Below are 25226 nucleotides of genomic sequence, written 5' to 3' on the forward strand. Positions count from 1 at the left end.
GACAGTGAGAGCATACGCCGTCAACGTTATTTTTCTGGATAAGTTGTAAAGGAAAGAAAACTTATATTCTATGGCTTTTTTATATTGCTAAATCAAATGTTAGTTTAATCACTGTTTAAAACTTTATCTTAACCGTTTCAAAACATGCCATTAAAATCGGTGTTAACACATTTTACTGTACGACCAAAACGACATAACCAGCAAATTGCATGCAAAAGCAGTACTTAAATCATGATTCTTTTTTTAGGTTCCAGAATGAGCACGTTTGTGATTAATAATACATATCATGGGTTCTGATGATCTAATACTGTAATAAAGATGAATGTATTACTTATGTAAACTTACTGTTTTAAAAGTAAAATGTACAACTTTCAATAAATAACACGTTTATGTATCATTGGCTATTAGAAAGATGAAGGAGAAGAACAGCAGCAGGCAGGAGACAAAATGATGATAGAATAAAATAAGCAGAGTTTATTGAATAATCTTACAGGTAGTTGCATTCTCAAACAGATTCAACAGCCAGGTGTTTCAATCTCAAGGAAATACAGCTGCTACTGAAAAAACGGGGACATTCCCTTATCTGTACTTGTGAAGCACCTGACATAAGATTAAACAACAATGAAAAATGAGAATAATAATAAATGCTAAAATGATTATATAAAACTTGGTAAATGCTTTTTATGTGTACGCGGCGGTTTGCATACAGTGTGCATGAACAACATTAAAAAGATTATTACGTGCCGAAAAACTATATTGTTTACTGTTAGTTCACGTTAGCTAATGCATTTACTAATGTTAACAAATACAACCCTTATGCCAAGTGTTACCAATACAAATATGAGTAAGAAAATAAAGTTCAGTGCCGGCCCGAGTCTCTTGGGGGCCCTAAGCAGAATTTGTTTGGGGGGCCCCCTCCCACCAATCAGAGAAATCAGAATTTTCTTGTCTTGAATTATTTATTTATTCATTCGTATATTACTTGTTTAAGTTATTTAATTGTAAAAACGATTCGGGGCCCCAAGCAGCCGCTTAGTTCGCTTATGCCTCGGGCCGGCCCTGATAAAGTTTATAATAAATGAAATATTGTAATAATAAATGATCAATGATATGCAACACAAATGTATGCTTGTACTCTTGAGTTTACCTCTCAGACAATAAACAATTGATTTTTTTTAATCCTTTACCATAAACAAATTGCATTTCAAAGACAATTTGAATTTAGATGATACACTTAGGTTTATTTTACTCTATTAGCCAACCCATCCTTCTCCTTGGAATTCCCAATCTTGCTTTTGCAGGAAATTTGTGGATTTTAATTGAGGGCCAAGCAAAGCCACTACAAAACAAAGACACAATAACAAAACTGTATAATATACAAAACCATCACAGTTTATAATGTGAATTAACATTGCACTTCACCTGATGGATATCCAGCTTGATTTCCCCAGTATTCTTCTTATTGAACAATTCAAATATTTCTGTGTAGATAAAAAAATAAAGTAAACAAACCATATTTGTTAATTTGACAGAATAAACCACACTGTAAAAAATAAATTGTTGGCTCAATGAATTATTTTTTAGTAACTAGTTCCACAGAAATTTTACGTTCACTCAATTTCTGACTGCAAAGTGTTACCTGGATTGATGTTTTTTAGTTGGCCCAAACTTGAATCAAATATAAAAAAGTATGTTTGCTCAACTAGCTTTATAGTTCATTCAACTAAAATGTTTTAATCAGTTGAATTTACAGCAAAGACTCTGTCAATTAAAATTTAAGTATTTACTCAATGTTTTATGTGTTACTTCAATTAATATTTATTATTTGGAAATTTATAATACATTTTTTAAAATGATTTATGAAATTTATGGTGGTGTTGTTAACAAAATAATTAACTTCAGTCACATAAAAACAAAAACTTTATTCACTTATCATACAGACTGAACATACAGAATTAAGTCTTTTCTAAATAGAAGGCATTAAACAGTCCAAAAAGCACTCAAAGTCAGAACATCTGCAGGGCCATTTAGCAGAACTTCTTTCGCCATGTATCCCTCTGGTTCACACCATCACCGCTCTGGTTTGATAAACAGAGAAATATAAATAAACACACACATACATAAATACATGTTTAATATAATAAACTTTGACGGTGAAAGACTTTAACGTTATACCCTAAAATTGCCAAATTTCCCTCAGACATCACACGTAATTGAATTAAACACTATTGGGCGGTTTTCTCGGACAGGGCTTATCACTGACTAAAATACTGACATCTCTTAACATATTAGTGCTATTGTTTTGTCTCAAAATGCACGCCAGTATAGTATTTTATACGAGTTGTTTGTAAAAATGTAACAATTATAATTAAGACGGAGTAAACCCTGTCCGGTAATCTTAAACTAAAATAGCTCCACTTTAACTCGGACAAATAACATAACACATCTTTATATAACTTATATCTTTACAAAAACGTCGAGTATTTGCGTCTTTGCCAATTAATATAGTCTAAAATTAACATGTATTTAAAAACACTTACCTGACGTGAACTTGAGGAAACGGCTGATGACTTGTGTCGTTGTGGGAAACAGTGAGTGATGCCAGCTGTTAGGTGCGGATTGATCTCAGATGAAATGACCTGTGATTCAGATCCTTCCGAGTTAAGACATTTTAAATTTAAAACACACGCACATACTGTACATACACACACGCGCGCGAGCGGGTCGCGCGCACGCGCGCGCGCGCACACGGGTCCACACACGGGTACATTTAGAAGTTTTATTTAAGATTGTTATGACATTGGGACTATTTCTCCACCCGCTCCTTCAGCTCTGAAGTTCAAATTCGCATGCAGTCCGGTTATAACAAATGTAAAAGATATGAAACATCACTCAACAGCGATATCAATTAAGTGCAATCCTAAAATATGATTTTAAACATAACCCTTTCATTATTAAGTATGAGAAATTAAAATGAATTAAATCACGTTAAACGCCACAGATATCAGAGCAAGCAGTCGATTTCTGATGGGCTTGCCGAGGAGAGGCTGCGCTGGGCGGGGTGTGAGTGCTTGAGCGACGGTGATATTCTGGAGCTCTTCTGGAGCTCATCTCCGTCCGAAAGTGTCCGAGCACATTTTTAAATAGACGCTATCTTTATTAACGGACCGCATATTTAAACTTAAAGCACATACATTCACGCCTGAACAACTCTTACAATTACATTTTGTGACCAAATAACAGTAATATTATGAGCATGTTGTTGTCAGGAAACATAGCTGTCATAAGTCCACATATTGACCAGATTTGTCTTAATTAGTTCAGTCAACACTAGCCACTCTGAATGTTGACTGAATTTGAAAATAACCATTAATTTAATGTTTTAAACACAGATTTATCTAGATTAAAAATAATATGTCTTCTCAACTAGCTCAAACAAAAAAATTGGTTTAACTTATATATTTTTGCCCGTCCAACATTTCATTAATTGGATTTTTTACAGTGCAGATCTGATAGTTAGTAATGGGACAGAAAAATCATCCACATCAGAACTTACCGAAGAGCATCTCCAAACGGATCAGGCAGCTCACAAAGTTATCAAAGTCAATGGCATACTGCTGGTCGGCATAACGTGAGACTATCACCTGAAGAATTTCACCGTTCACCTGGAACCCTTTGGAAAAAAACACAGATTCACATTTTCATAATACATTAAGGAGAAAAGATCTGTCTGTCCTAACATATACAAAGTAAAACTATGTAAATGATAATTACCTGCTATTTCTAGTGCATCTCTCATCTCATTGGAACTCATAGTGCCTGACTTGTCTGTGTCGCGGTTCTTAAAAATATCCTGGTGAGGACAGAAAATAATTTTTAGTATTTACATCACTAAACACAATGAAGGATTGATCAGATTTTTGTGCAGATACAATTGTTGCTTTATGGCAACACTTATTTTTTTACCCTGAAAAATGATTCATTCAATTTACCAATCTTTTCTAAGGTAAGTTATTGCAATCAATTTATTTAAGCTACATTTACTTATTTTTATTTTTTTAAATGTAGCTTAAATAAATTGGCCGCAACCACTTACCTTCAAAAATTTTGTAAATTGAATGAATACTTTTTTTGTGTATTGTACTGTTAATACAGTTGACACTTCTCTTTTGAGTTTTTAACCCTGTGCATGCAGATTTTGGTTATTTACTAGAGTAAAAGCTGCTTATACCATATATCTCTGGATCTTTATCCACAGTGTTTGAAAATCCACTAGGCCAAGTTTGCCACTGCCATTTTTCTGAACTGAGAGTCAAGGGTCATGATGGGGTTATGATAGTCATGTGATTAATAAAAAAAATTCTTGATTTTTCTAGAGCAAAACGACCCAAGAAAATAAGTCTATAGTTTTAGACCAAAAATATTAAATGTAAGTAATTTTGTGCATAAAATAAGCAAAAAAAAAAAAAAAATCTGCCAACGGGGTAAGTAAATTTTTCTTTATTTTTTTTTTAATTTAGTGTTTAAGAAAAATGTTCAAGATTTGTTTTTAATAATTTAAGTTTTTTTATATTTTTACTGAAAACAAGACAAAAATACTTGTAAAATAATTTTTTTTCTTGAAAATCATTTTTTGCTGTGTATAATCCAGTAATCCATGCATTAATTGTTCATATGATCCAATGAGGAAAGGATACATCTAGCAGGCTGATAATGTGACGACATGTTTCCATACTGAATCCATTAGTCTTTATATCAGTTCCTGTGTAAAAACAATATAAAATGTTACTGTGAGAATAACCAACAGTCAGAAATGTGAATTTTCTTACTTTTAGACACAAAGTTGTTTAGCATCTGCTGAAGCTCCACCACAGACAACTGTGAGTCCTGAAAAGAAAAGACAAAATTACACCTCAACATTACTGTGATCAATTATAAAACAATAATGCAAAAACAAAATACAACTAGTCATTTAACTCACATTTCCAGCAAACTTCATAAAAAGTTGTTTATACCTTGGGTCCACATCACTCTCAGATATGTAATCCTGAGAAAAATAAAAATATTATATATAACATAAATAAAATATATTTTCTATAACATTTACACACAGCAGCTAAACTCGGTGGTCTCTAAACCTTTTAATACTTAGCCTAATCCTGTTTTGTACACACACACTTTAGTAATTTGTACAGCTGTGTACAGAACCGAACTGAACAGCTTGTGGTAGATGAATTATATCTTGTCAAACTAGAGAAAAAATTCATGTCAGTTGCTCATGTATTTTCCTAATATCGGACAACAAAACATACAATACAAATTATTTGTAATGGAGTATTTTACCTTTGTAATATTTGCAGTGATATTTACATCCATTGGGCTGCACGAAAAAGAGACAGAAATATATCCATTGTGAACAATGACTCCATGGGGTTAATATATGTATTTTTGTCAGAAAACATAATTTGAATTAATTTTGTGATGAATAGATGTGATTTTTAGAGCTTAAGTACCATATAAGATGATAACATGACAGCAGCTTGATATAAAATTATTTGTTTGGAAGAAAGTCATACCATAAATCTTGAATTTTCATTTTTCATTGATTTTTTCCTCAACACACACACACAGACACACGCACGCACGCACGCACGCACGCACGCACACACGCACACACACGCATTTCTAAAGCTGTCTTTATAAGGACACTCATAGACGTAATGTAATCCCTACCCCCTAACCCCGATCATCATAACTAAATACCTAATCTTTACCCTAACCCCAACCATGGTTGTGTGAGAGAAGCAAAAAAATGTGGGTGGGTCCAAAACATTTACTGGTGTAGATGCCATTTACTTGTATTCTGAGGCCTTTAAATTAAACACTACCTTCAGTCGGGGCCTTGAGTGCAGTTGGCGAAAGCACGAAATTACAGTAAGTTTAAATGATATGGACTCTAAATGAGCCAAGTCTAATGGATTTGAGGAAGCAGCAGCGTGAAAGTCAAGGCATGGAAGTTTAACTTGTTAGGGCTTTCCCCAATTGGAATGCATTTGACTGATGGTGCTTTGACAAGTAAACAGGCATATGCACGAAATTAAAGAAAAAGTGAGTGGGTCCAATATCACTGGTCTTGAAAGTGGGTGGGTCTTGTCCCTCCCACATACAATCACCTAAAGGATTATTAGGAACACCATACTAATACTGTGTTTGACCCCCTTTCACCTTCAGAACTGCCTTAATTCTACATGGCATTGATTCAACAAGGTGCTGAAAGCATTCTTTAGAAATGTTGGCCCTTATTGATAAGATAGCATCTTGCAGTTGATGGAGATTTGTGGGATGCACATCCAGGGCACGAAACTCCCGTTCCACCACATCCAAAAGATGCTCTATTGGGTTGAGATCTGGTGACTGTGGGGGCCATTTTAGTACAGTGAACTCATTGTCATGTTCAAGAAACCAATTTGAAATGATTCAAGCTTTGTGACATGGTGCATTATCCTGCTGGAACTAGACATCAGAGGATGGTCATAAAGGAATGGACATCGTCAGAAACAATGCTCAGGTAGGCCGTGGCATTTAAACGATGCCCAACTGGCATTAGGGGGCCTAAAGTGTGCCAAGAAAACATCCCCCACACCATTACACCAGCCTGCACAGTGGTAACAAGGCATAATGGATCCATGTTCTCATCCTGTTTACGCCAAATTCTGACTCTACCGTCTGAATATCTTAACAGAAATCGAGAATCATCACACCAGGCAACATTTTTCCAGTCTTCAACTGTCCAATTTTTGTGAGCTTGTGCAAATTGTAGCCTCTTTTTCCTATTTGTAGTGGAGATGAGTGTTACCTGGTGGGGTCTTCTGCGTTGTAGCCCATCCGCCTCAAGGTTGTGCGTGTTGTGGCTTCACAAATGCTTTGCTGCATACCTCGGTTGTAACGAGTGGTTATTTCAGTCAAAGTTGCTTTTCTATCAGCTTGAATCAGTCGGCTCATTCTCCTCTGACCTCTAGCATCAACAAGGCATTTTCACCCACAGGACCGCCGCATACTGGATGTTTCTCCCTTTTCACACCATTCTTTGTAAACCCTAGAAATGGTTGTTGTACGTGAAAAACCCAGTAACTGAGCAGATTGTGAAATACTCAGACCGACCCGTCTGGCATCAACAACCATGCCACGCTCAAAATTGCTTAAATCACCTTTCTTTCCTATTCTGACATTCAGTTTGGAGTTCAGGAGATTGTCTTGACCAGGACCACACCCCTAAATGCATTGAAGCAACTGCCATGTTATTGGTTGTTTAGATAATTGCTTTAATGAGAAATTAATAAGGTGTTCCTAATAATCTTTTAGGTAAGTGTATAATGATTACGACAACCATGACACCAACCTTAACCCAATTCAATCCCTAAACCCAAATCTTAACCCTCTAACAGCCCTTTAAAGGGGAGCCAGAAAGTGAGCGCTGACCAACATGTCCTCACTTTACTCTTTTAATCCTAACTCAGATGGTCTTACAATACAATAGTTTTTTTAAAGATAGCAATACAAGTACACAAATACACACCTATTAAAACAAGCACTTGGCAGTATCATAGTATCATAAACATATTTTAGACAAACCTGACGGCCGCTTCTTTCTCTGTAAACACACGCAGTATGAAACTTCCCTGAAGATTGGGCTCATAAGTGGAGGGAATGATGACATATTCTCCAGGAGGCAACTTATAGCGCTCGCTTATCTCTCGCATGCTGGCGAAAGACTTGATCCCCGCAACCATTTCTTTTTGCAGCAGCACATCCGGGCCAAGATGAACATTACTGCGACCCTTGTACTGGAAAAACATTCATAGCAACAAACACCCACATACATGTGAGATGAAGACATCAAGATGGTTAACATCAACAAACTTTAAAAGAAAAGTTTTTAAAAAGTCTATTACGTTACAAAACAATCTACAAAAAAACAAAAGAGCATATACACACCACATCTGGAACCTGAAACACACATACGAAAGAATAATTACTTTTCTAATATTGGTAGCAAAGAATTCAGTTGTAGAATTACACCAAAGGTTTAAGATGCTGCTGGTGGTAATTTTAGCTGTAATGTTGGAGGTAATGATGACTGTAATGTTGTCAGTAAGACTTGTGTCAGTGTTAATATCTGTATTGCCGTGTGTGTTACCTCATAGATGGCAAATCCAATCCAATTCAGGTCCCTTCCATAGCGTTTATATTTACGCCTATCTTTCTGCATCAATCCCACTAGCAAAGTGCAACCATCTTCTCCATCATAAGGGTCATCATCAACATCTTCAAGCTTGATCACAAACTGAGGGTTTGAGCAGAACGTATCTGGAGAGAGAAAGTGAAAAGACTTAGGGGCTGTTTACACAACAACATTTTTAACCAAAAAGAAGAACTTTTTATGCATTTTGGCTGCTCGCTTGCACAACAACAGTGTTTTGTGGTCCTGTAAATGCACTGGTAAACGGATTGGTTTCCCAAGGCAAATTTTTGAAAATTATGTCATTATCGTGAAAATCTGCTTGCGCATAATTCTTCTCCAACAAGGTTTACAAAATTTGCCACTTAATAGTCCATGGTCACTTGTAGTAATAAACCTAGCTCATTGCCTGTCCAGGCAAACTAAGAGTCACATGGACAATGAAAGTATAAAAAAGACACAAAGGAAAACTTTGTTAATCTTGTGATTACCTCTAAAGTATCTTGTGATTGGTTTAAGATACCTGTATTGTTACTGCAGCCTCCTGCGGTGGACCCCACTCTCCAGTTGCCGTCAAACTGGCAGTAGCTCCAGCGACCCACCTCGTCACTTGTCAAAGTGTCTGGAGTTAGATTACAAATCTCCAGCCTTGAGAAATTCTGCACAAAGTCTGAATATGCCATCCTGAGATGAAGAAAAAGAGCAGGAAATATGTCTATAAGATTAACTAAATATTAAATATGTACATCTTCAAAAAGTTACATTTGTCAAAGGTTTGGTTTATCACTCCACTTTTTTTTTAAAATATACTCATTTTCCAGCTCCCCTAGAGTAAAACATTTTTACAGTTTGCAATCCATTCAGCTGATCTTCGGGTCTGGCGCTAGCACTTTTAGCATAGCTTAGCACAATCCATTGAATTTGATTAGACCATTTAGCATCGCGCTTAAAAATTAAGCAAAGAGTTTTGATATTTTTCCTATTTAAAAATTAACCAGTGCCCGAAAATAGTCCCCTGCCATTGAAAGTTACTTTCAGGCACTGTGTAATATCATTGCGCCTCCTCCAGTCATGTTTCAGCAGCAAAGTCCTTGATTATTACGCCAGAATTAGAGTATAGTTCCTAGCAATATCTGCCTAGAAAATCACAACTTTTAATTTTCTGTCAATGTTAGCACACGATGTAACTACTGAAGAGTCAAGTTTTAAATAGGAAAAATATTGAAACTCTTTATTCATTTTTTGAGAGTGATGCTAATGGTCTAATCAGAGTTAATGGATTATGCTAAGCTATGCTAAAAGTGGTACCGCCAGACTAGGGCTGAACGATACATCGAATTTTCATCGTCATTGCGATATGAACTCACGTGATGAACACATCGCAACAGACAGCCTTGACGCGATGAATAAAGGGAAAACGGTAAGCGCATGTAATAAACGTTTGACCTATCACGTTTAGTCCTGAAGACATGTGCTGCGTCCGAAATCGCCTACTACCATACTATATGGTACTATACGTTCATGATATTAGGCCAATCAGGGGAACCCCCAAGTCAGCTATGCTCAGATTGATTTGTGAGGTGTCAGTTGCGACGCTGTGCATGTTAGTAAAAACGATGGCGGAGGAAGGATAGAAGAGTGAGGAAAATGTGTTGTCAGACGAAGACCTTGTGGTGAAAAGGAACAGCACTTCAGCTATATCATGGCATTATTTTGGATTTAGGAGAGATGACGCTGCAAACACAGGTACTGTGGAAGCGGTGATTCACAGCTCAATGTAGGCGCACAGTATGTGCGCTCTATAAGCCCCGCGGTGTGACACGCGTGTTTTTTTCAGGCTTTTCAAAAACATTTTAACTTTTCAGAATGACACAAGCACAGCGTGCAGGTCATGTGACAATAACCTACGTGTCTAGCGTTTTCCACGCGTTTAGGCGCGACATGTGAATGGCCCCTTAAAACACGAAAAAATAAAAAAAATTTATTGCAACTTACATCGTCATCGCAACATTAAACAATGTCACCGCACATCGCAACTTTTCCTCACATCGTGCAGCCAGTGCCGGCGCCAGCCGAGCGCTGATGAGGGGGCGTCTTAAATACCAGAGGGGGCGATCACACAAAATGCATTTAATTCCCCAAGCTAGAAAATACATATAGCTTTGGTACGTCCCTTAAGCTTTAAGGTGTTATAAACAAACACCTCTGTAATACAACCACAAAAACTACAGCTATAGTGAGCAACGTACATGATCTGAACACTTTTACTACATACAACAACAAAAAAGCATACATAACGTTACTTAACAGCACAACACTGCTCATTTGAAGTTCAGACCCAGACGTAGTCCGTAGTGCAAATAATTTTTACGTAATGGTGGGGGACAGTGTTTGCAAATGGTTTCTAGCGCAAAAACGGTCCAAACGCAACATTTTATCAAAATTTTGGTTCAATTTGATCATTTAACGTAGTTATTTTAACTGCCACAAGTAATGCACCATAAGCTAGAGATTAAACACCAGCAGATAGAGAACCACAATAGCAAAATGACAATAACTCGTTTACACATTTAGCTATGCTTTAGGATAGGCTAATTCAAATACCTATTCGTTAATTATAAATTCAATGTCTGTTTTTTATCTATTAATATTAATAATAATACACGTATTTTACTTCTGATAAACAGGTGTGTGAGAGAGAGAGATAGTATGCTTACCTTTAACGTTAAATGCAGAACAATAATAGGTTGTACTTTAACTTGCAAGGATGCTGAAGAACATAAACATCTGAACTTTTCGAAACTATGTACAGTCTGGCTGAAGTTCATGGTGCCAGAATTGACATGACAGCCGAACATTAGGTCCTGTGCACCTGAAATGCTCCGATAATAATCCACGCCACGGCATTAAATGATGTGTGGTAATCCGGAGTCCGGTTTTCAGATTTTGCAGCGCTATTTTACATATCCATTGCTACAGGGCAGGCCCGGGTCACTCTCCCACTCCTTTCTGTAACTTTTGATATACTTTCGCACTTCGACATCTTGATTTACCGCTGAGACTGAGAACGCGGGCTCATTGTCGACGTGCGTCAAGCCTTAAACACAATAGGGTTGTTCAACTCCATGCGGCGCTGCAAGAACCGACAGCCGGATGACGTCAAAGTACCACGAGAACGATTCGAGACATCATGCAAAGTGTAATTTCGTCTCGCTCTCGCGGTGCTTTGACGTCATCGCCTCACAGTTCTAGTGGCGCCGCTTGAAGTGTAACAAGCCATGGAGTGGGCGTGTGTTTATTAATGTCACGGTAGAATACATGCACACTTCATTTTTTTGTTTTGTTAAATAATTAGACCGTAAAATTCACTTTAGGAAGACAATACACAAGGCAAATGTGATTTTTCAATAAAATATTATCATTAAAATCCCATTCAACATTAATGGTGTTCTGAGGGGGCGAGAGAGTGCCGATGAGGGGGCGACGCCCCCTTACGCCCCCTCGTGGCGCCGGCCCTGCGTGCAGCCCTACACCAGACCCGAAGATCAGCTGAATGGATTCCAAAATGGTAAAAATCAAATGTTTAACTTTGGGGATCAGGACATTTAGCATATTTAAAAAAAGTGAAGTGTCCCTTTAAAGGACAAAATCCCACAAAAAGCTGTACTGAATTTGCACTTTTTGTTTCAAACATGTGAATGAATAATCTCGCCAATTCTTTAATTTACTTAAACGGCCTGATCTTAAGTTTCTTACCAGAATTCTCCATCCTCAGCTGAATAGTTCAGTTTAGCTTTCTCCTTTGGTGGGACATTATTCCATTCGTTGGACCTGAAGAAACTTTTTTTTTTTACAAAGCTCTCAGGTAAGATTACACAACTCGCAATCGAGAATAAACTCACTTATCACTCCACCGGCCTGTCCACTCCACCTCACCCCACGGGTTCCTGATACGAACCAGCTGCACCGGGCGCCCAATGTAGTGAACCTGAATTTTGAGAGGAAAATCAACAGGACTCTTTCCCCTTTATGCTTATATTTCAACATTTTTGTATATTTTACAAACAGTTTCTTACCTCCTCTGCGCCAGTAAGGGAGTATGCGTGTCTTTTCACCAGCTTCAGGCTAGTCTCTTCCTCCAACTCATTTGCATTTGCATTCTAGTAAACAGGTCAGATAATACTAGCCAATACGGAAGTGACTTAAACTGCAATTCATCGACTAGCCGCTAGAGGCTCCAAAAGGAAGTCATTTCTCAAATACCGCCATCATGTTAAAATGGCCAACTTTACAGTAGAAAATAATATGCTTACAAATTTGGCCTACATGACAACTGTGAGGGGGGGGGTGAATTTTTTTGTAACTCATTTGTTTAAATTATATTACACTTGAGTGATGGGTGAACTGCCACTGCTGTCACTAGAATCAAGCTAGGCGGGCCTGGTTTCAGCAACCAGACACCTCAGCTTCAACCACGTCCCGCCTCTTTACCCATTTTCGGATATCCACGAGAGATGTGCAGTGACGCACAGGCAACACCTACTTTAAGTTTCAAAAACGATCTTCACAAACCAATGGGTGACGTCACAGACACTACGTCCAACTTTTTTTACAGTCTATGGTTCTGGTGGCAGTCTTTGAACGAGTACACGGATTTGATATTTATAGCGAATTGTCATCACTTTTGCGCAGTGGCGGCCAGTGACCTCTCCTTCGAGGGCGCACAATGCGAAGCTCATCACAATAAGTATGTAGCCCGTCATGTGTGTGGTTCGTCACTTCAAAATATGGGTTCGGCGCATCAAGTGAACATATGTGCATCACGTGTCCCGTCAAGATAAGTGCCCGCTGCACACGTGTTTATGATAAGAGACGCTCGTGTTTGCCAGATACTTGCATAATCTCATGCGTAATCAGAGTTTACTGTTAAGAAAGTTTCTTGCATGTGTTTTGTGAACGTGAGCGTCTCTTTTATCATAAACGGTTTTGAAGCATGTGCGGCAGGCACCTATTTTGACAAAACACGTGAAGCACATATGCTCACATGACGCAACAAACACATATTTTGACATGACGAGCAACACACATGACACTCCGAACACATATTTTGAATTTGCGCCCCTCAGAAGAGAAGTCATCAGCTGCCACTGCTTTATTGTCTTTTCATCATATAAGGCCCTGTCCCAAATGGCACACTCCGGACTTGTGGTGCACCCTTGTGGGCTCGCGTCAAGGGTCCCTAAAGTCTGCACTACATGATGTCATTAAAGTGTCGACTCTGAGAAAGTCCACAAGTCTGGAGTGTGCCATTTGGGACAGGGCTGAATAGTTAGAGCGTCAGGCCAAAATAGGAAGAGAATTTGCTCATCAGCGTGAACTCCTCCCATCCGTCGTCTGATTCGTCTGATTGCTCTTTCGCAAGGACTTTTGGGATGCTAAAGTGCGTGAAGCCTGCAGCAGTGCAATTAATGTACATTTATCTGAATCCAAAAATAAAGGTTTCGTTTATATTTTAATACAAATCGGATTGATTATCAGGGCCGTCACTAGGCCCTTTTTAGGGCGGCTTCAGCCCCCTTAAAATTCTGCCCAGCCCCCCTAAAAATTTTTTTGATTCATTAATTTGTGATCGCTTCAGTCCCCTATAAAAATTCTTTAGAAAAGGCGGCATGCTGCGTCAAGTTTCGGCTCCTCCCCTGATCTGAGTCAGCATGGATTTAGCACGTTTTTCAATCTGCAGGGGGGCCGAGCAGAGCGAACATCAGTAGTAAAAGGTGTGTGCAGGGCGGATTGGCCATCTTGGGCTGGCGGCTGTTCTGACCCGCCGTGCACTCAGGTTGACATGTGAAATAATATGATATGAATAAATGACGGACCTCTTAAAATCTACGAATCAGTCAATCCCGGTGCGAAAATTTCACCACATGACCTAACGGCAGAAACCCACAGCCTTTTTGGCTTTATCTAACAAATATGCAGCGCAAATGAGAAGACAGAGAGACAGCAGCGGATGCTGCAAAATTACAGAAATATTCGCCAAGAAGGGAGCAGGTCAGTCAAGTTACCATTAAAAGCACACATCTATATATTGCTGATTAACGTTATATGTTTTAAAGTCAGGTGCTGGCGTGATGCATTGCTTTATGTACAGTTGTTGCTCTGAATGCATCAGGCAGATAATTTCATGCAATGAAACACCGGGAGTTTATCTTTTTATAAAACTCAAAAGTGATCAAAAGTGTTAATCAAGCTTTTTATGGCCATTTCACATTATTTTTGCAGTTCTTTAAAATAACTTTTTAAATATAATAATATGAGTAAAGTATAGATTATTAAATATGTTTGTTTCATTTAAAATATTAATATTTCAACATTTGAACTCCTTCCTTTTAAAAAGTGTATGCCACCTGTGTATTTGTCTGTGGTATGGTAGTATACATTGTGTATTCCTAGTAAGTTTTTGAGGGTTCACCTACTATAGACATAGGGGCTGTTTCCCAGACAGGCCTTAAATCTAGTTCAAGACTAAAATGCCTATTTGAGTTTTAGTTCTTAACTAAAATGAGCTTGCACTAACATCTTAAAATACACCAGTCACATTGTTTTGTCTCAAGATGCACACCTTTAATATTTTTGTAAGGTTTGCTTGTAAAAACTACATCGACATCCTAATATAACTAAGGCCTAGTCCTGGCTTAATCTAAACCCTGCCCTGAAAACCACATCATACTGAATCTTGACATGCTATGCTTCCCGGGGAAATTGTCCTTACACCATATAATAAATAAATGGGTTTGTTATTTGCCCGAAATGCCTGAATAGTGTACTGTGTAATATAAATACATTTCATCATAGCAAATTATACCCCGATATATATAATTTAATACCCTAATATATTAAACTTCACCTGCTGCCGGTAGAGGCGCTAATTTAGTAAACGCATTTGTTGGTCATATTTAGGGGAATGGACAAATCACCAAAACAATCGTTTGGGTTGGAGGATAGGTTGGTTATGTTGTCTTTGCATTGACATGTCTATAACATAAACTCAGTAGAAATAGAGTCTGATTACTTACAATGGAGCAGCCAAGCAGGGAGCCCAACCAGAGTGCTTTTTGAATGATCTTAAACAGATATGGAGGGGCTTTACTCAATTCATAGCTCTCAGCAATACCTCCCGTAAAGTCCTCAAAACCTTCAGTGGTGAATCCGCCAGTCAGAGCTTCATACGAGCCATTGAGCCTACAAAATATTATGTATACATTAATACATGTAACAGTTATTTAGTAGAAGTCAAATATGCAACATTCTCTATTTCATGTATGTTTTGCAGGCAATGTAGACTGTGTATTTTAGCTGTGGCTTAACAATCATTTTGAATGTCTTATATATCATGTTGTTCTGCATTAGGTCCTTTATTATTATCAATAAATACATAACCTGTACCTTTTTATATCTCGTACTCACTTTGCATAGGCCTTCTCCAGCAGGGCACTCCAGAACTCTGAACCCTCTGCCGAATGAACAAACAGCAGCTCTCCATATCTGGTAGGCAGACGATCATCAACGACAACATCCACCCATTCACCATACTGCCAGAACTAAAGCAGAAAGGCAACCCCCTTTATTGGTCAGTTTTTTTTTTTGACAAATGTCTGTCCACCTTTTGTTTTTCTGACAGAATGAATTCGAGATGCCATGCAAATGATTAATATTCATGACAAATCTGACCCGAAAGTGAAAGATGCCGGCGTAACCGTCCTTGAAGCTCTGATCAGGTGGGACCACAAGTTCCAGAATGTTGGTATTTAGTGTCAGAGACGCAATGGCTGCCAGAAGCCAACAGTCACCTGCACAGAGATCATAAGGCATGAGACTCCTATTAATTCTTTAATAAACAGATGCTTTTATGCAAACTCAGAATAAATAGTCATCTGGGTGCAACCTGGGTTTAAAGGCATAATATGTAGGAACTTTACCATTAGAGGTCACTATTTCACAATAGCAAAGGCAATGGCGCTATAAAGGAGAGTGGAACAATGAGAGATGTTGTTTTCACCATCCAGGTACAAGTTTATGGATGAGTTAATTAACTAATGTTTCTTACCTGTACGTTTATAACATTATTTTATGACATCGTAATTAACAACCCAATCTCATGGAAATTTGTGTTATAGTCAAGAAAATTTTGATTATTTTTTGAAGTTTTTGACACGATTTTCCACTGTTAATTTCTTTTTCGTGCCACCCAGCACGAATTTCTATAAATGTTTTTTCATGTCTGTGCCACAACTTTCTTTATCGTTTCATTTTATATTTAGTTTTCTCAAAGTTTTTTCCAATTTTTTTTACCGTTGTCGCTTGGGGTTTGGGTTAGAATCACTTTCTGCGACCCAAACCCCGACTCTAACCCCAACTCCAGGCAAGAATAGTTTTAAAAGCGGACCAAAAACATGTAAAACCAATCCATAACATTACATCCTAATGCAAACACAGAATCTAACTCTAACCCCAAGCGACAATAATTTAAAAATAGGAGAAAACGATGAGAAAAAATATAAAATGACACAATAAAGAAAGTCGTGGCACAGACACGAAAAACCATTTATAGAATTCGTGCTCCAGAGGCACAAAATAACAGCAAAAAAAATCAAATAATTGTCAATAACACGAAAAACGCCCCTTAATCTGCACTATCCAACCACATTTGCATTTTAAAGGACACACACAAAAACGGTACATTTTACTCACACCTACAAAGTGGTAATTTTAACATGTAATAATAAATAATCTATGTGATATTTTAAGCGAAAACTTCACATCTGGGTACAGCATCGATTTATATTACATCTTAAAAAAGTATTGTGAAATGTGCTCTTTAAGTCACTAAAAGACAATGCAAGGCAGAAACAAGGCAGACAAATCCTTGGGAACTTTGGGGTTAATGTAAGCACACAACTGCATTAAATATATCACACTGTGCAAGTGTTTTTTGGAAATGTAATTACAAAAATCTTACTTTAGGTGTCAACATGAGCTTACTGAAGGACATGATGGTTGTAACCCTTGTTTGAACCTTAAGCCTTTGAGTTATTGAGCTAACCACTAAGCCACATCCCCAATATCTTAAGTCTTTTCCCACAACTTGTGATTCGGTGCTTGACAGTATCGTTATTAATGATGCTTATACATTGGATATTGACCCTAAAACCATTCACAAGATATTTAAGCAAGTTAATGTTACTAAGGCCACAGGTCCAGATGGCATTTCTCCTCGTCTATTAAGAACATGCGCAGAGGAACTTTCATTAGTCTGGAGCCCTATCTTCCAGAGGTCCCTAAACTCTCACACTGTACCAACTATATGGAAGAAGGCAATTATTACTCCGGTTCCTAAAAAATCCTGCCCACAAGAAAACAATGACTTTAGACCTATTGCCTTGACTTCTGTTGTGATGAAGTGCATGGAAAAAATTATCATAAGCCAACTAAAACTGGAAGTAGGCCCACAGTTAGATCCATATCAGTTCGCCTATAAACACCACAGAGGCACTGATGATGCAATCAACAGTTTAGTGCACCTAGTGGCTAAACATCTTGATAGTCCTAGGGTATATGCCAGGCTGTTGTTTGTCGATTTTAGTTCAGCCTTTAACACCTTACAGCCTCTTATTCTTCTGAAAAAAATGCAGCAGCTGGAAGTGAATCCCTTTGTTATTAAGTGGTTCCACTCATTTTTGACCAACCGTAGTCAGCAGGTCAGGGTGAATAAGTCACTGTCTGAACCTATGAACATCAGCACTGGTGCCCCACAGGGGTGTGTTAGTTCTCCAGTCTTGTTCACATTATACACTAATGAATGTACATGCAGTACTAATAACAATTACATGATTAAATTTTCTGATGATACAGCTATTTTAGGCCTCATATCTGGAACATCAGATGTTATTACATATAAACATGAGGTGCAGAATTTTGTCCAGTGGTGTGATAAACATTTCCTTAGTATCAACACAAAGAAGACAGTGGAGATGGTGTTTGACCCTAAATACACCGGAGACCACTCACCAGTAGTTATTAACGGTCAGAACATAGCCCAGGTGGATTCTTACAGATATCTGGGCATTCATATTGACAATAAACTTACATGGAATACTCAGGTGGAAAATGTTTGTATTAGGGTCCAACAGCGTCTGTACTTTCTTCGAAGGTTGAGAGTCTTTGGCGTAAATCAGAAAGTGTTGCTTCTCTTTTACCATGCTGTAATCGAGAGCATTTTACGATGCGGCATCTCAGCCTGGTTGGGAAACCTTGGTGTACACTTAAAAGCCCAGATTACACGGTTAATACAGAGAGCCATGAAAATTATGGGGGTCAAGCAGCATCCCACACTTCAGGCTCTTTTTGAAGAAACCATTACTAGACAGGCCCAAAAAATTACTTCAGATCCTACTCACGTCCTTCACTCCGAGTACCAACTTCTTCCCTCGGGAAGACGCTTCCGAGTCCCTCAATGTAGGCTTAACCGCTTTAAAAATTCTTTTGTCCCACTGTCCATTAAAGCATTAAACCATAAGTTAGGTAGTGGTAAATAGTTATAGTTTTTTTTTTTTTTTTTTTTTTTTCCTTCAACCCCTAGTGTGTGTAACAACATATGTTATGTTGACCAAGGGTGTGTTGAACACTGGGTGGGGTTCAATGTATACTCTTTGCACTGTATAAATGACTGTATGTACTATGTTATTGTGCAGCAGCTGTATTGTGTGTCTAAAACAAATTTCCTTCGGGACAATAAAAGTTTATCTTATCTTATCTTAACTTTTATTTGTTGAACACGCACGCATGCATGCACGCACATATATATGGGTGATTCTCACGAAACCATTGAAACACCACGGCACTAATGATTTTAGCTTTAAAATGTGTAATATAGTAACATTAAAAAGCATCAGAATTAACACAATACTGTGTTCTACCTTGCACAATGTGTGATTTCAACATAAGAATTTATAATTGGAAATTTTATCTCATTTTCTGCTGAAATTCTCATTACCGCAATGTGTCCGGCTGTGTTTGACCATGCGTGATGTTGTAATTTAATCAAATTATCACAAAAATATTAAGAAAAAAAATAAATGGATGTTTTGCTAGACTAATTTAGATGACAGAAAAAATATTTACTGAATATTCATGTATAATAATAATAATGCAGAAAAATTAGGAAAAGGATGTGGCCAAGCCTGATGTTCTCATCCTCCGCAACACTTTTTGAGAACAGTTTAAGCACACATACAGAATTTTAATAAAGTTTGATTTTGAGTGACCAAGCACATGGACCAGTTACTTCAAGATGGCTACCAGGTAAGATCATTTTTTTACAGTTAATTTTAAATATTGTCTTGTCAGAATGCTTACACGACATTTTGATTATCATTACCGCAACAGATGCTGATTAAATGTTAATTTTATTAATAGAAGCATAATACTTTGATTTTAAATGCATGTGCAGAATCTCCAAATTATGTTCTTTCAGGTTTGTCATGTCATTTTGAAAATATGTCAGTGTTGATGTTTTCTGACTGTTGCGGTAATGAGATTTTTTAGGACTCATTTTTTTAATTATCTTACAAAAAGTGTTAAATGATAAGTAAAAGTTTTTAAATTAATGTTACAATTTACTCCAGACTTTGTTTTTCAATGTCTGGTGGGAAAAAAGTAAATTTAAGCAATTTTTACATTTTCATGCTTGACATTTTTAAAACCAAGTTTTCGTGAGAATCACCCATATATATATATATACATATGCGTATGTATGCTGAAAATGGTGTTGTGTTATCACCCCAAATCATGACATGTATCTTTAGTTTACCTAATTCCCCTTGGCAGATGTCAGTCCGCTTGGCACCATCCACAATAAACTGGGGTTTTGAACACAGCTCCTTTAAAACAGGGAAGATTAAAAAAAACGTTTCATATTTCATGGATAACTTGAATAAAGGGAGTTGATTTAAATGTAATTAATTTAAGTAAATTATTATGACATTTTTACTTCTATATTTAAAAAAAAATCGCCTATTCATTAATGTTTTCTGTGATCTGACGTAGTGGGATGAAATTTCCACATCCAACTGCAATCTCGACATGTTAATGTTAGTTTATTATTTGTGGATAGATAATACCATCAAATAAATAAGACAATAAAGTTAAATCTGAATATCGATAATTTGTGGTTTGTTGAAGCATTTTGATTTTGATCTACGCTGTCACGGCTATGCTGTAGGATATACAGTATGCACAAATATAGTGAGCCCTTAATTGACCTATGGCTAAGCCACGCCCCCTCCACTCACTCGGACAAACAATCAACATTCGGTGAAAGGCACTATGGCAGCTGTCACAGTAGGAGACATTTCATAGGACAGTGGTTCTCAAACTTTTTCAACGTGCGGCCCCCCATGTGTACGGAGCTTTCCTTCGCGGCCCCCCCAAAGAAAAGTTATGACAAATGTGTTTTAAAACTTAAAAATTTTAATTAAACAAAACATATTAAATTATACAAAGTAGTACTTGTTTGTTAGTAGCCTTATTTTTGTTAGGTTTAATTACACAGAATTTATGATAAATTAATTTATTTTATAAAATGTCATAAAACTGGGGCCCCCCTGGCACCATCTCGCGGCCCCCCTGGGGGCCCCGGCCCCCAGTTTGAGAACCACTGTCATAGGAGACAATTGATGATTTTATCTTGGCCACGCTTAGTTGGTGTTGTGGTCTACTGCATAACTTAATCTGGATAAAGCAGACACTTTTCTCGGTTGAAATGTGGCTTGGGAAAGGGTAAAAATACACACTGTCGACCAGCCTCTTGGGATACCTAGTGTCGTAGTTGCATGTACCCCTATGCACACCGTTTGACCATTTTAAACTCAAAATGACAAGAAAAAACATATAAAAACTAATGAAAACTGACTAACTGCAATGCATTTCAGTGGACGTGGAAGCAAAGAATGTCTGAGTGTATTGGTTTAGCTATACCAACTGTGATTGGCTCATTGCGATTGGGGGCGTGGCTTAGCCATAGGTCAATTGCAGATTGACGGGACTAAAAGTGTCCCTGGACTTCTCACTCAGAGCAGCTCATCACACCATGCTTGTAAAACACCACAGCAGCACACTGGCTTATTGAGGCTCAAACCATTTTATGACAACACATTTCGTAAAACTCACAGGGGTCCAGATGGCCAGTATATCATTGGGTTTGTGAGTCCAAATTAATGAACGAGACCAAACAGATAAGGAGCGTGTCCCCGTGCCTTAATTAGGAGTGCTAAAGAGTGAATTGATGTAGGGCAGGTGAAGGTGATGTGACTTTGATAGGTGTACGTTGCCAAGTACTAACGTTGTTTTATCTATTGAAATGTTTGGAATAGTCATACTCTATTTCATTTTTCAGTAGCTTTTTATAGTTCATTTTAAAGGGACATTCCACTTTTTTTGAAAATGTGCTCATTTTGATTCTTCCCGTTTTGGAATCCATTCAGCTGATTTCCGGGTGTGGCGCTAGCACTTTTAGCATAGCTTAGCACAATCCACTGGGGGAATTTTCTGTCTGTCTTAGTACACGATGTAACTACAGCAGAGTCAAGTTTTAAATAGGAAAAATATTGAAACTCTTTGGTCATTTTTTAACGCGATGCTAATGGTCCAATCAAATTAAATGATTAAAAAAAGTGGAATGTCCCTTTAAGTTTACTGTAAGTTGCTCCATCTCGGTTACTGCAAAAATGAAAAAGTTATGGATTCTTCTTTCTTACTGAACTATCATACTCATAACTTACCATGAATGGATGAATGAGATCAGCAACAAGCTATTGTTTAGCTATTTTAAGCACAATACAGTGTAATCTTTGTACATCATTTTTTTGAAATCAGTACCATCCTGTTTTCCAAGATGTTCTACACTTATTGTCTTTTAATTTCTCTTTCCGTTCTCTTTGTATTTTGCACTTTGTTTTTAATACAGTGTTTTGTGTTAAGACAAAGTGGATCAACTTGTCACACGTCATTCTGGATATTGGCTTGTTCGGTGGCTCTGAATTGTCTCAAAATTCTCGCTACGGATGCGAAAAACAGAAAATTGAACCTCAGATTTTTTTTTATAATAGATGAAAGTTTCAAAGGCAGTGTAAATGTGCTGCCTTAAAACTTTTTGTTAAATCAACTAAGATTTACAAGTCATGTCAACAGAGATGAGTTGTCATAACTTATAAAATATAGTTGAGAAAAGTCAACTTAATTGTATAAGTCATAACAACTCATCTGTAGTTATAACAACTCATCTCTAGTCAAGATAAATAATAGTTGAAATAACTTGTAAATCCGAGTTGATTCCACAAAAAAATTTAAGGCAGCAAACTATTTTTTACAGTGTAGTTTTTTATTTATTTTGTAATGTGTGGAAAATTCAAAACAAGAATTTCTGACTATTTTGAGGAGTTTCCAAAAATTTCACTGCAAAAAATGATTTTCAAGAAAAAAATTCTTAGTATTTTTTCTTGTTTTCAATAAAAATATCTAAAAATTCTTAAATAAAGATGCCTTTTCTTGATAAGCAAAACAACGAAATAAGTCTTATTAAGACCAAAAATATCAAATTTAAGTGATTTTGTGCATAAAACAAGCAAAAAATCTGTCAATGGAGTAAGCAAATTTTTCTTGAATTAAGTGTTTAAGAAAAATGTTCAAGATTATTTTGCTTACCCCATTTGCTGATTTTTTTTGGCAAGGTTTTATGCACAAAATCACTTAAATTTGATATTTTTGGTCTTATTAAGACTTATTTTCTTGGGTCGCTTTGCTCATCAAGAAAAAGCATCCCAATTTAAAAATGTCCAGACACTTTTACTGAAAACAAGACAAAAACACCAAGAATTTTTTTCCTGAAAATCATTTTTTTGCAGTGTTTGCATTTACATGTATATCCAAGCATGTACACAAACATATTAAAAGTTTATATTACCTTTGGTCTTTTCCACACCACTCCTTGGACCTTGGAGGAATTCGGTCCCAGTTCACTGTAGCCCAGAGACTCAGAAACCGCAGGGAAAGTCGGATCCCTGAACAATGTTTTTTTCTCCAAACATTCACGTTTTAGACTCTGGTAGTCCTGTTGGTTAAATGGTATCGCATTCTTGTTTGTCCCAATACCTTCTTCTCTATCTTGCCTTTTAGCAAGAAACTTTGCAATGTTGCTCATTCTGCCTATTTATCAAATGTGTTTGAATAAAATCAACAAGCACAGTGCGCTCTTGAGTCCTGTTTAGTGTGTGAGTGGTTATATGAGCACATAATGCTGGTTTTAAAGGATGAAGTTGGTCATTGAAACAGTGTGAGGGGCGGGGTCATGGTCACCTGTGAATGCATCATTCTGAAAAGTATTTAAATGTGTATGATAATGATTAATAACAACATTAATGTGTTTTTAAAGACGTGACGGTGTGAAGGGGGAGGAAGTTTATACGTGTGTCGCTTGGGTTTGGGTTAGAACAACTTTTTTTTTTACATAAAATTACATCCTAACCCTAATTCTAACCCCAACTCTAGGCGACCATGGTTTAAAAATAGACAAAAACATGGAGAAACGTATATATTAAATGACATCCTAAAGAAAACCCCAAATCTAACTCCAAACCCATGTGACAATGGTTTAAAAAAAACACAAAAATTGAGAAACTAATACATAAAATAACACAACAAGATACGCTGTATTAAGTGAAAGTAAAAGTAAAAGGACAGCCGTATTATACGTTAAATTCCAATCTTGTGTGCATATGCATATGACTTTTCACACTGCATGCTATTTATACTTATTTCCATGGGACTGGGTTGGTTTTACCGCCTACACGACAACAAAGTCTTTACCCGGGTTTTCATAAAAGTTCTTATGCGTTTGCATGTGGATGAACAGTCAAACTGCATAAAAAAGCTATGGTTTTGAAAATACCTGTGTACGTGTGGACTGAAATGTTTTGCATTTTTTACTCAAAAATGAAATTGGGGAAAAGGGTCAAAATAAGAAAAAAGAAGCAGTACTTTTGGATCCTGAATACTACAAAGAAAACAATGCTAATGTTTGACTCAAAATGAATTTGATGGAATAACTCTCATTTTTAATCTTTCATGTAATGCTGCTACGTGAAGCTAGTGATGGTCGCTTTCGAAACACTGTTTCTGAGGCTTCGAAACTTTTACGAATCTTTTGTTTCGAATTAATTGGTTCAAACTGGCCAAGTCACGTGATTTTAGCAAACGAGGCTTCATTACGTCATAACTGTTTCGAAAATCCGTCAAGTATGACTCGCTGCAGCCTGCGGTGGACATTCAACCCCGCCCACATCCAAGTGTCACGCCGGATGCCACGCCCATGTCCAATACGTCACCGCGTGACTCCCATATATGGCAAAGCGTGGTTCCCCTTACGGAAACCCGCTAATCCTATCGAAGTATTTTGAAGCAGTTTATTGCAATCTTGGAATATAAATAAAATTTTATATTTCGTTTTAACAATACACGTATTCTTATAATTGTAAAAGATATCCAAAATAATATGACATAAATTAATTTTAGGCAACCCTCCCCAAATTTGATAAAAACATTATAAACAGAGCTAATTTCATTGGTTAAACAATAACGTATGCTTGCTTTACCTTATTCCTTTACAGCATGTAATGATATAAATTCCCATTTAATATGATCGATTGTAACATACCCAAAACAAGTTTTGAATGTTTACATGTAAGTGGACATTACTTTTTAGTATTGTAAATGTAATGCTTAACATATTTTCATGAGTTTATTTTCATTTAATTTTCTAAACATTTGTTCCACTTCATCATAAAGTCTAAATATGTCAATTATAGGATCAATATGCAATACCCTACACAATATACATACATATAGACTAAATAGAGAAATTACTTGTTTTGAT

General features: G+C 37.0%; 1 protein-coding gene across 1 annotated transcript; it reads right to left on the reverse strand.

Annotated features, from left to right (window-relative positions):
* Nucleotides 1–980: 980 nt before the first annotated feature.
* Nucleotides 981–23960, reverse strand: LOC129453427 (calpain-2 catalytic subunit-like). The gene is made up of 21 exons (XM_073862105.1): nucleotides 23259–23960; nucleotides 20109–20178; nucleotides 15971–16089; nucleotides 15707–15840; nucleotides 15316–15481; nucleotides 12316–12399; nucleotides 12142–12227; nucleotides 11996–12070; nucleotides 8763–8923; nucleotides 8198–8367; nucleotides 7996–8007; nucleotides 7633–7844; nucleotides 5344–5380; nucleotides 4982–5047; nucleotides 4830–4887; nucleotides 4698–4762; nucleotides 4232–4300; nucleotides 3775–3853; nucleotides 3557–3673; nucleotides 1423–1481; nucleotides 981–1339 (listed from the first exon to the last, which is right to left on the reverse strand). Exons 1-21 carry the CDS (start codon nucleotides 23493–23495, stop codon nucleotides 1316–1318), a joined length of 2100 nt encoding a protein of 699 aa, XP_073718206.1. The 5' UTR covers nucleotides 23496–23960; the 3' UTR covers nucleotides 981–1315.
* Between the last annotated feature and the right edge of the window lie 1266 nt (nucleotides 23961–25226).

Source organism: Misgurnus anguillicaudatus, chromosome 23 (genome assembly GCF_027580225.2).
Source record: "Misgurnus anguillicaudatus chromosome 23, ASM2758022v2, whole genome shotgun sequence".
NCBI classification, from domain to species: Eukaryota; Metazoa; Chordata; class Actinopteri; order Cypriniformes; family Cobitidae; genus Misgurnus; species Misgurnus anguillicaudatus.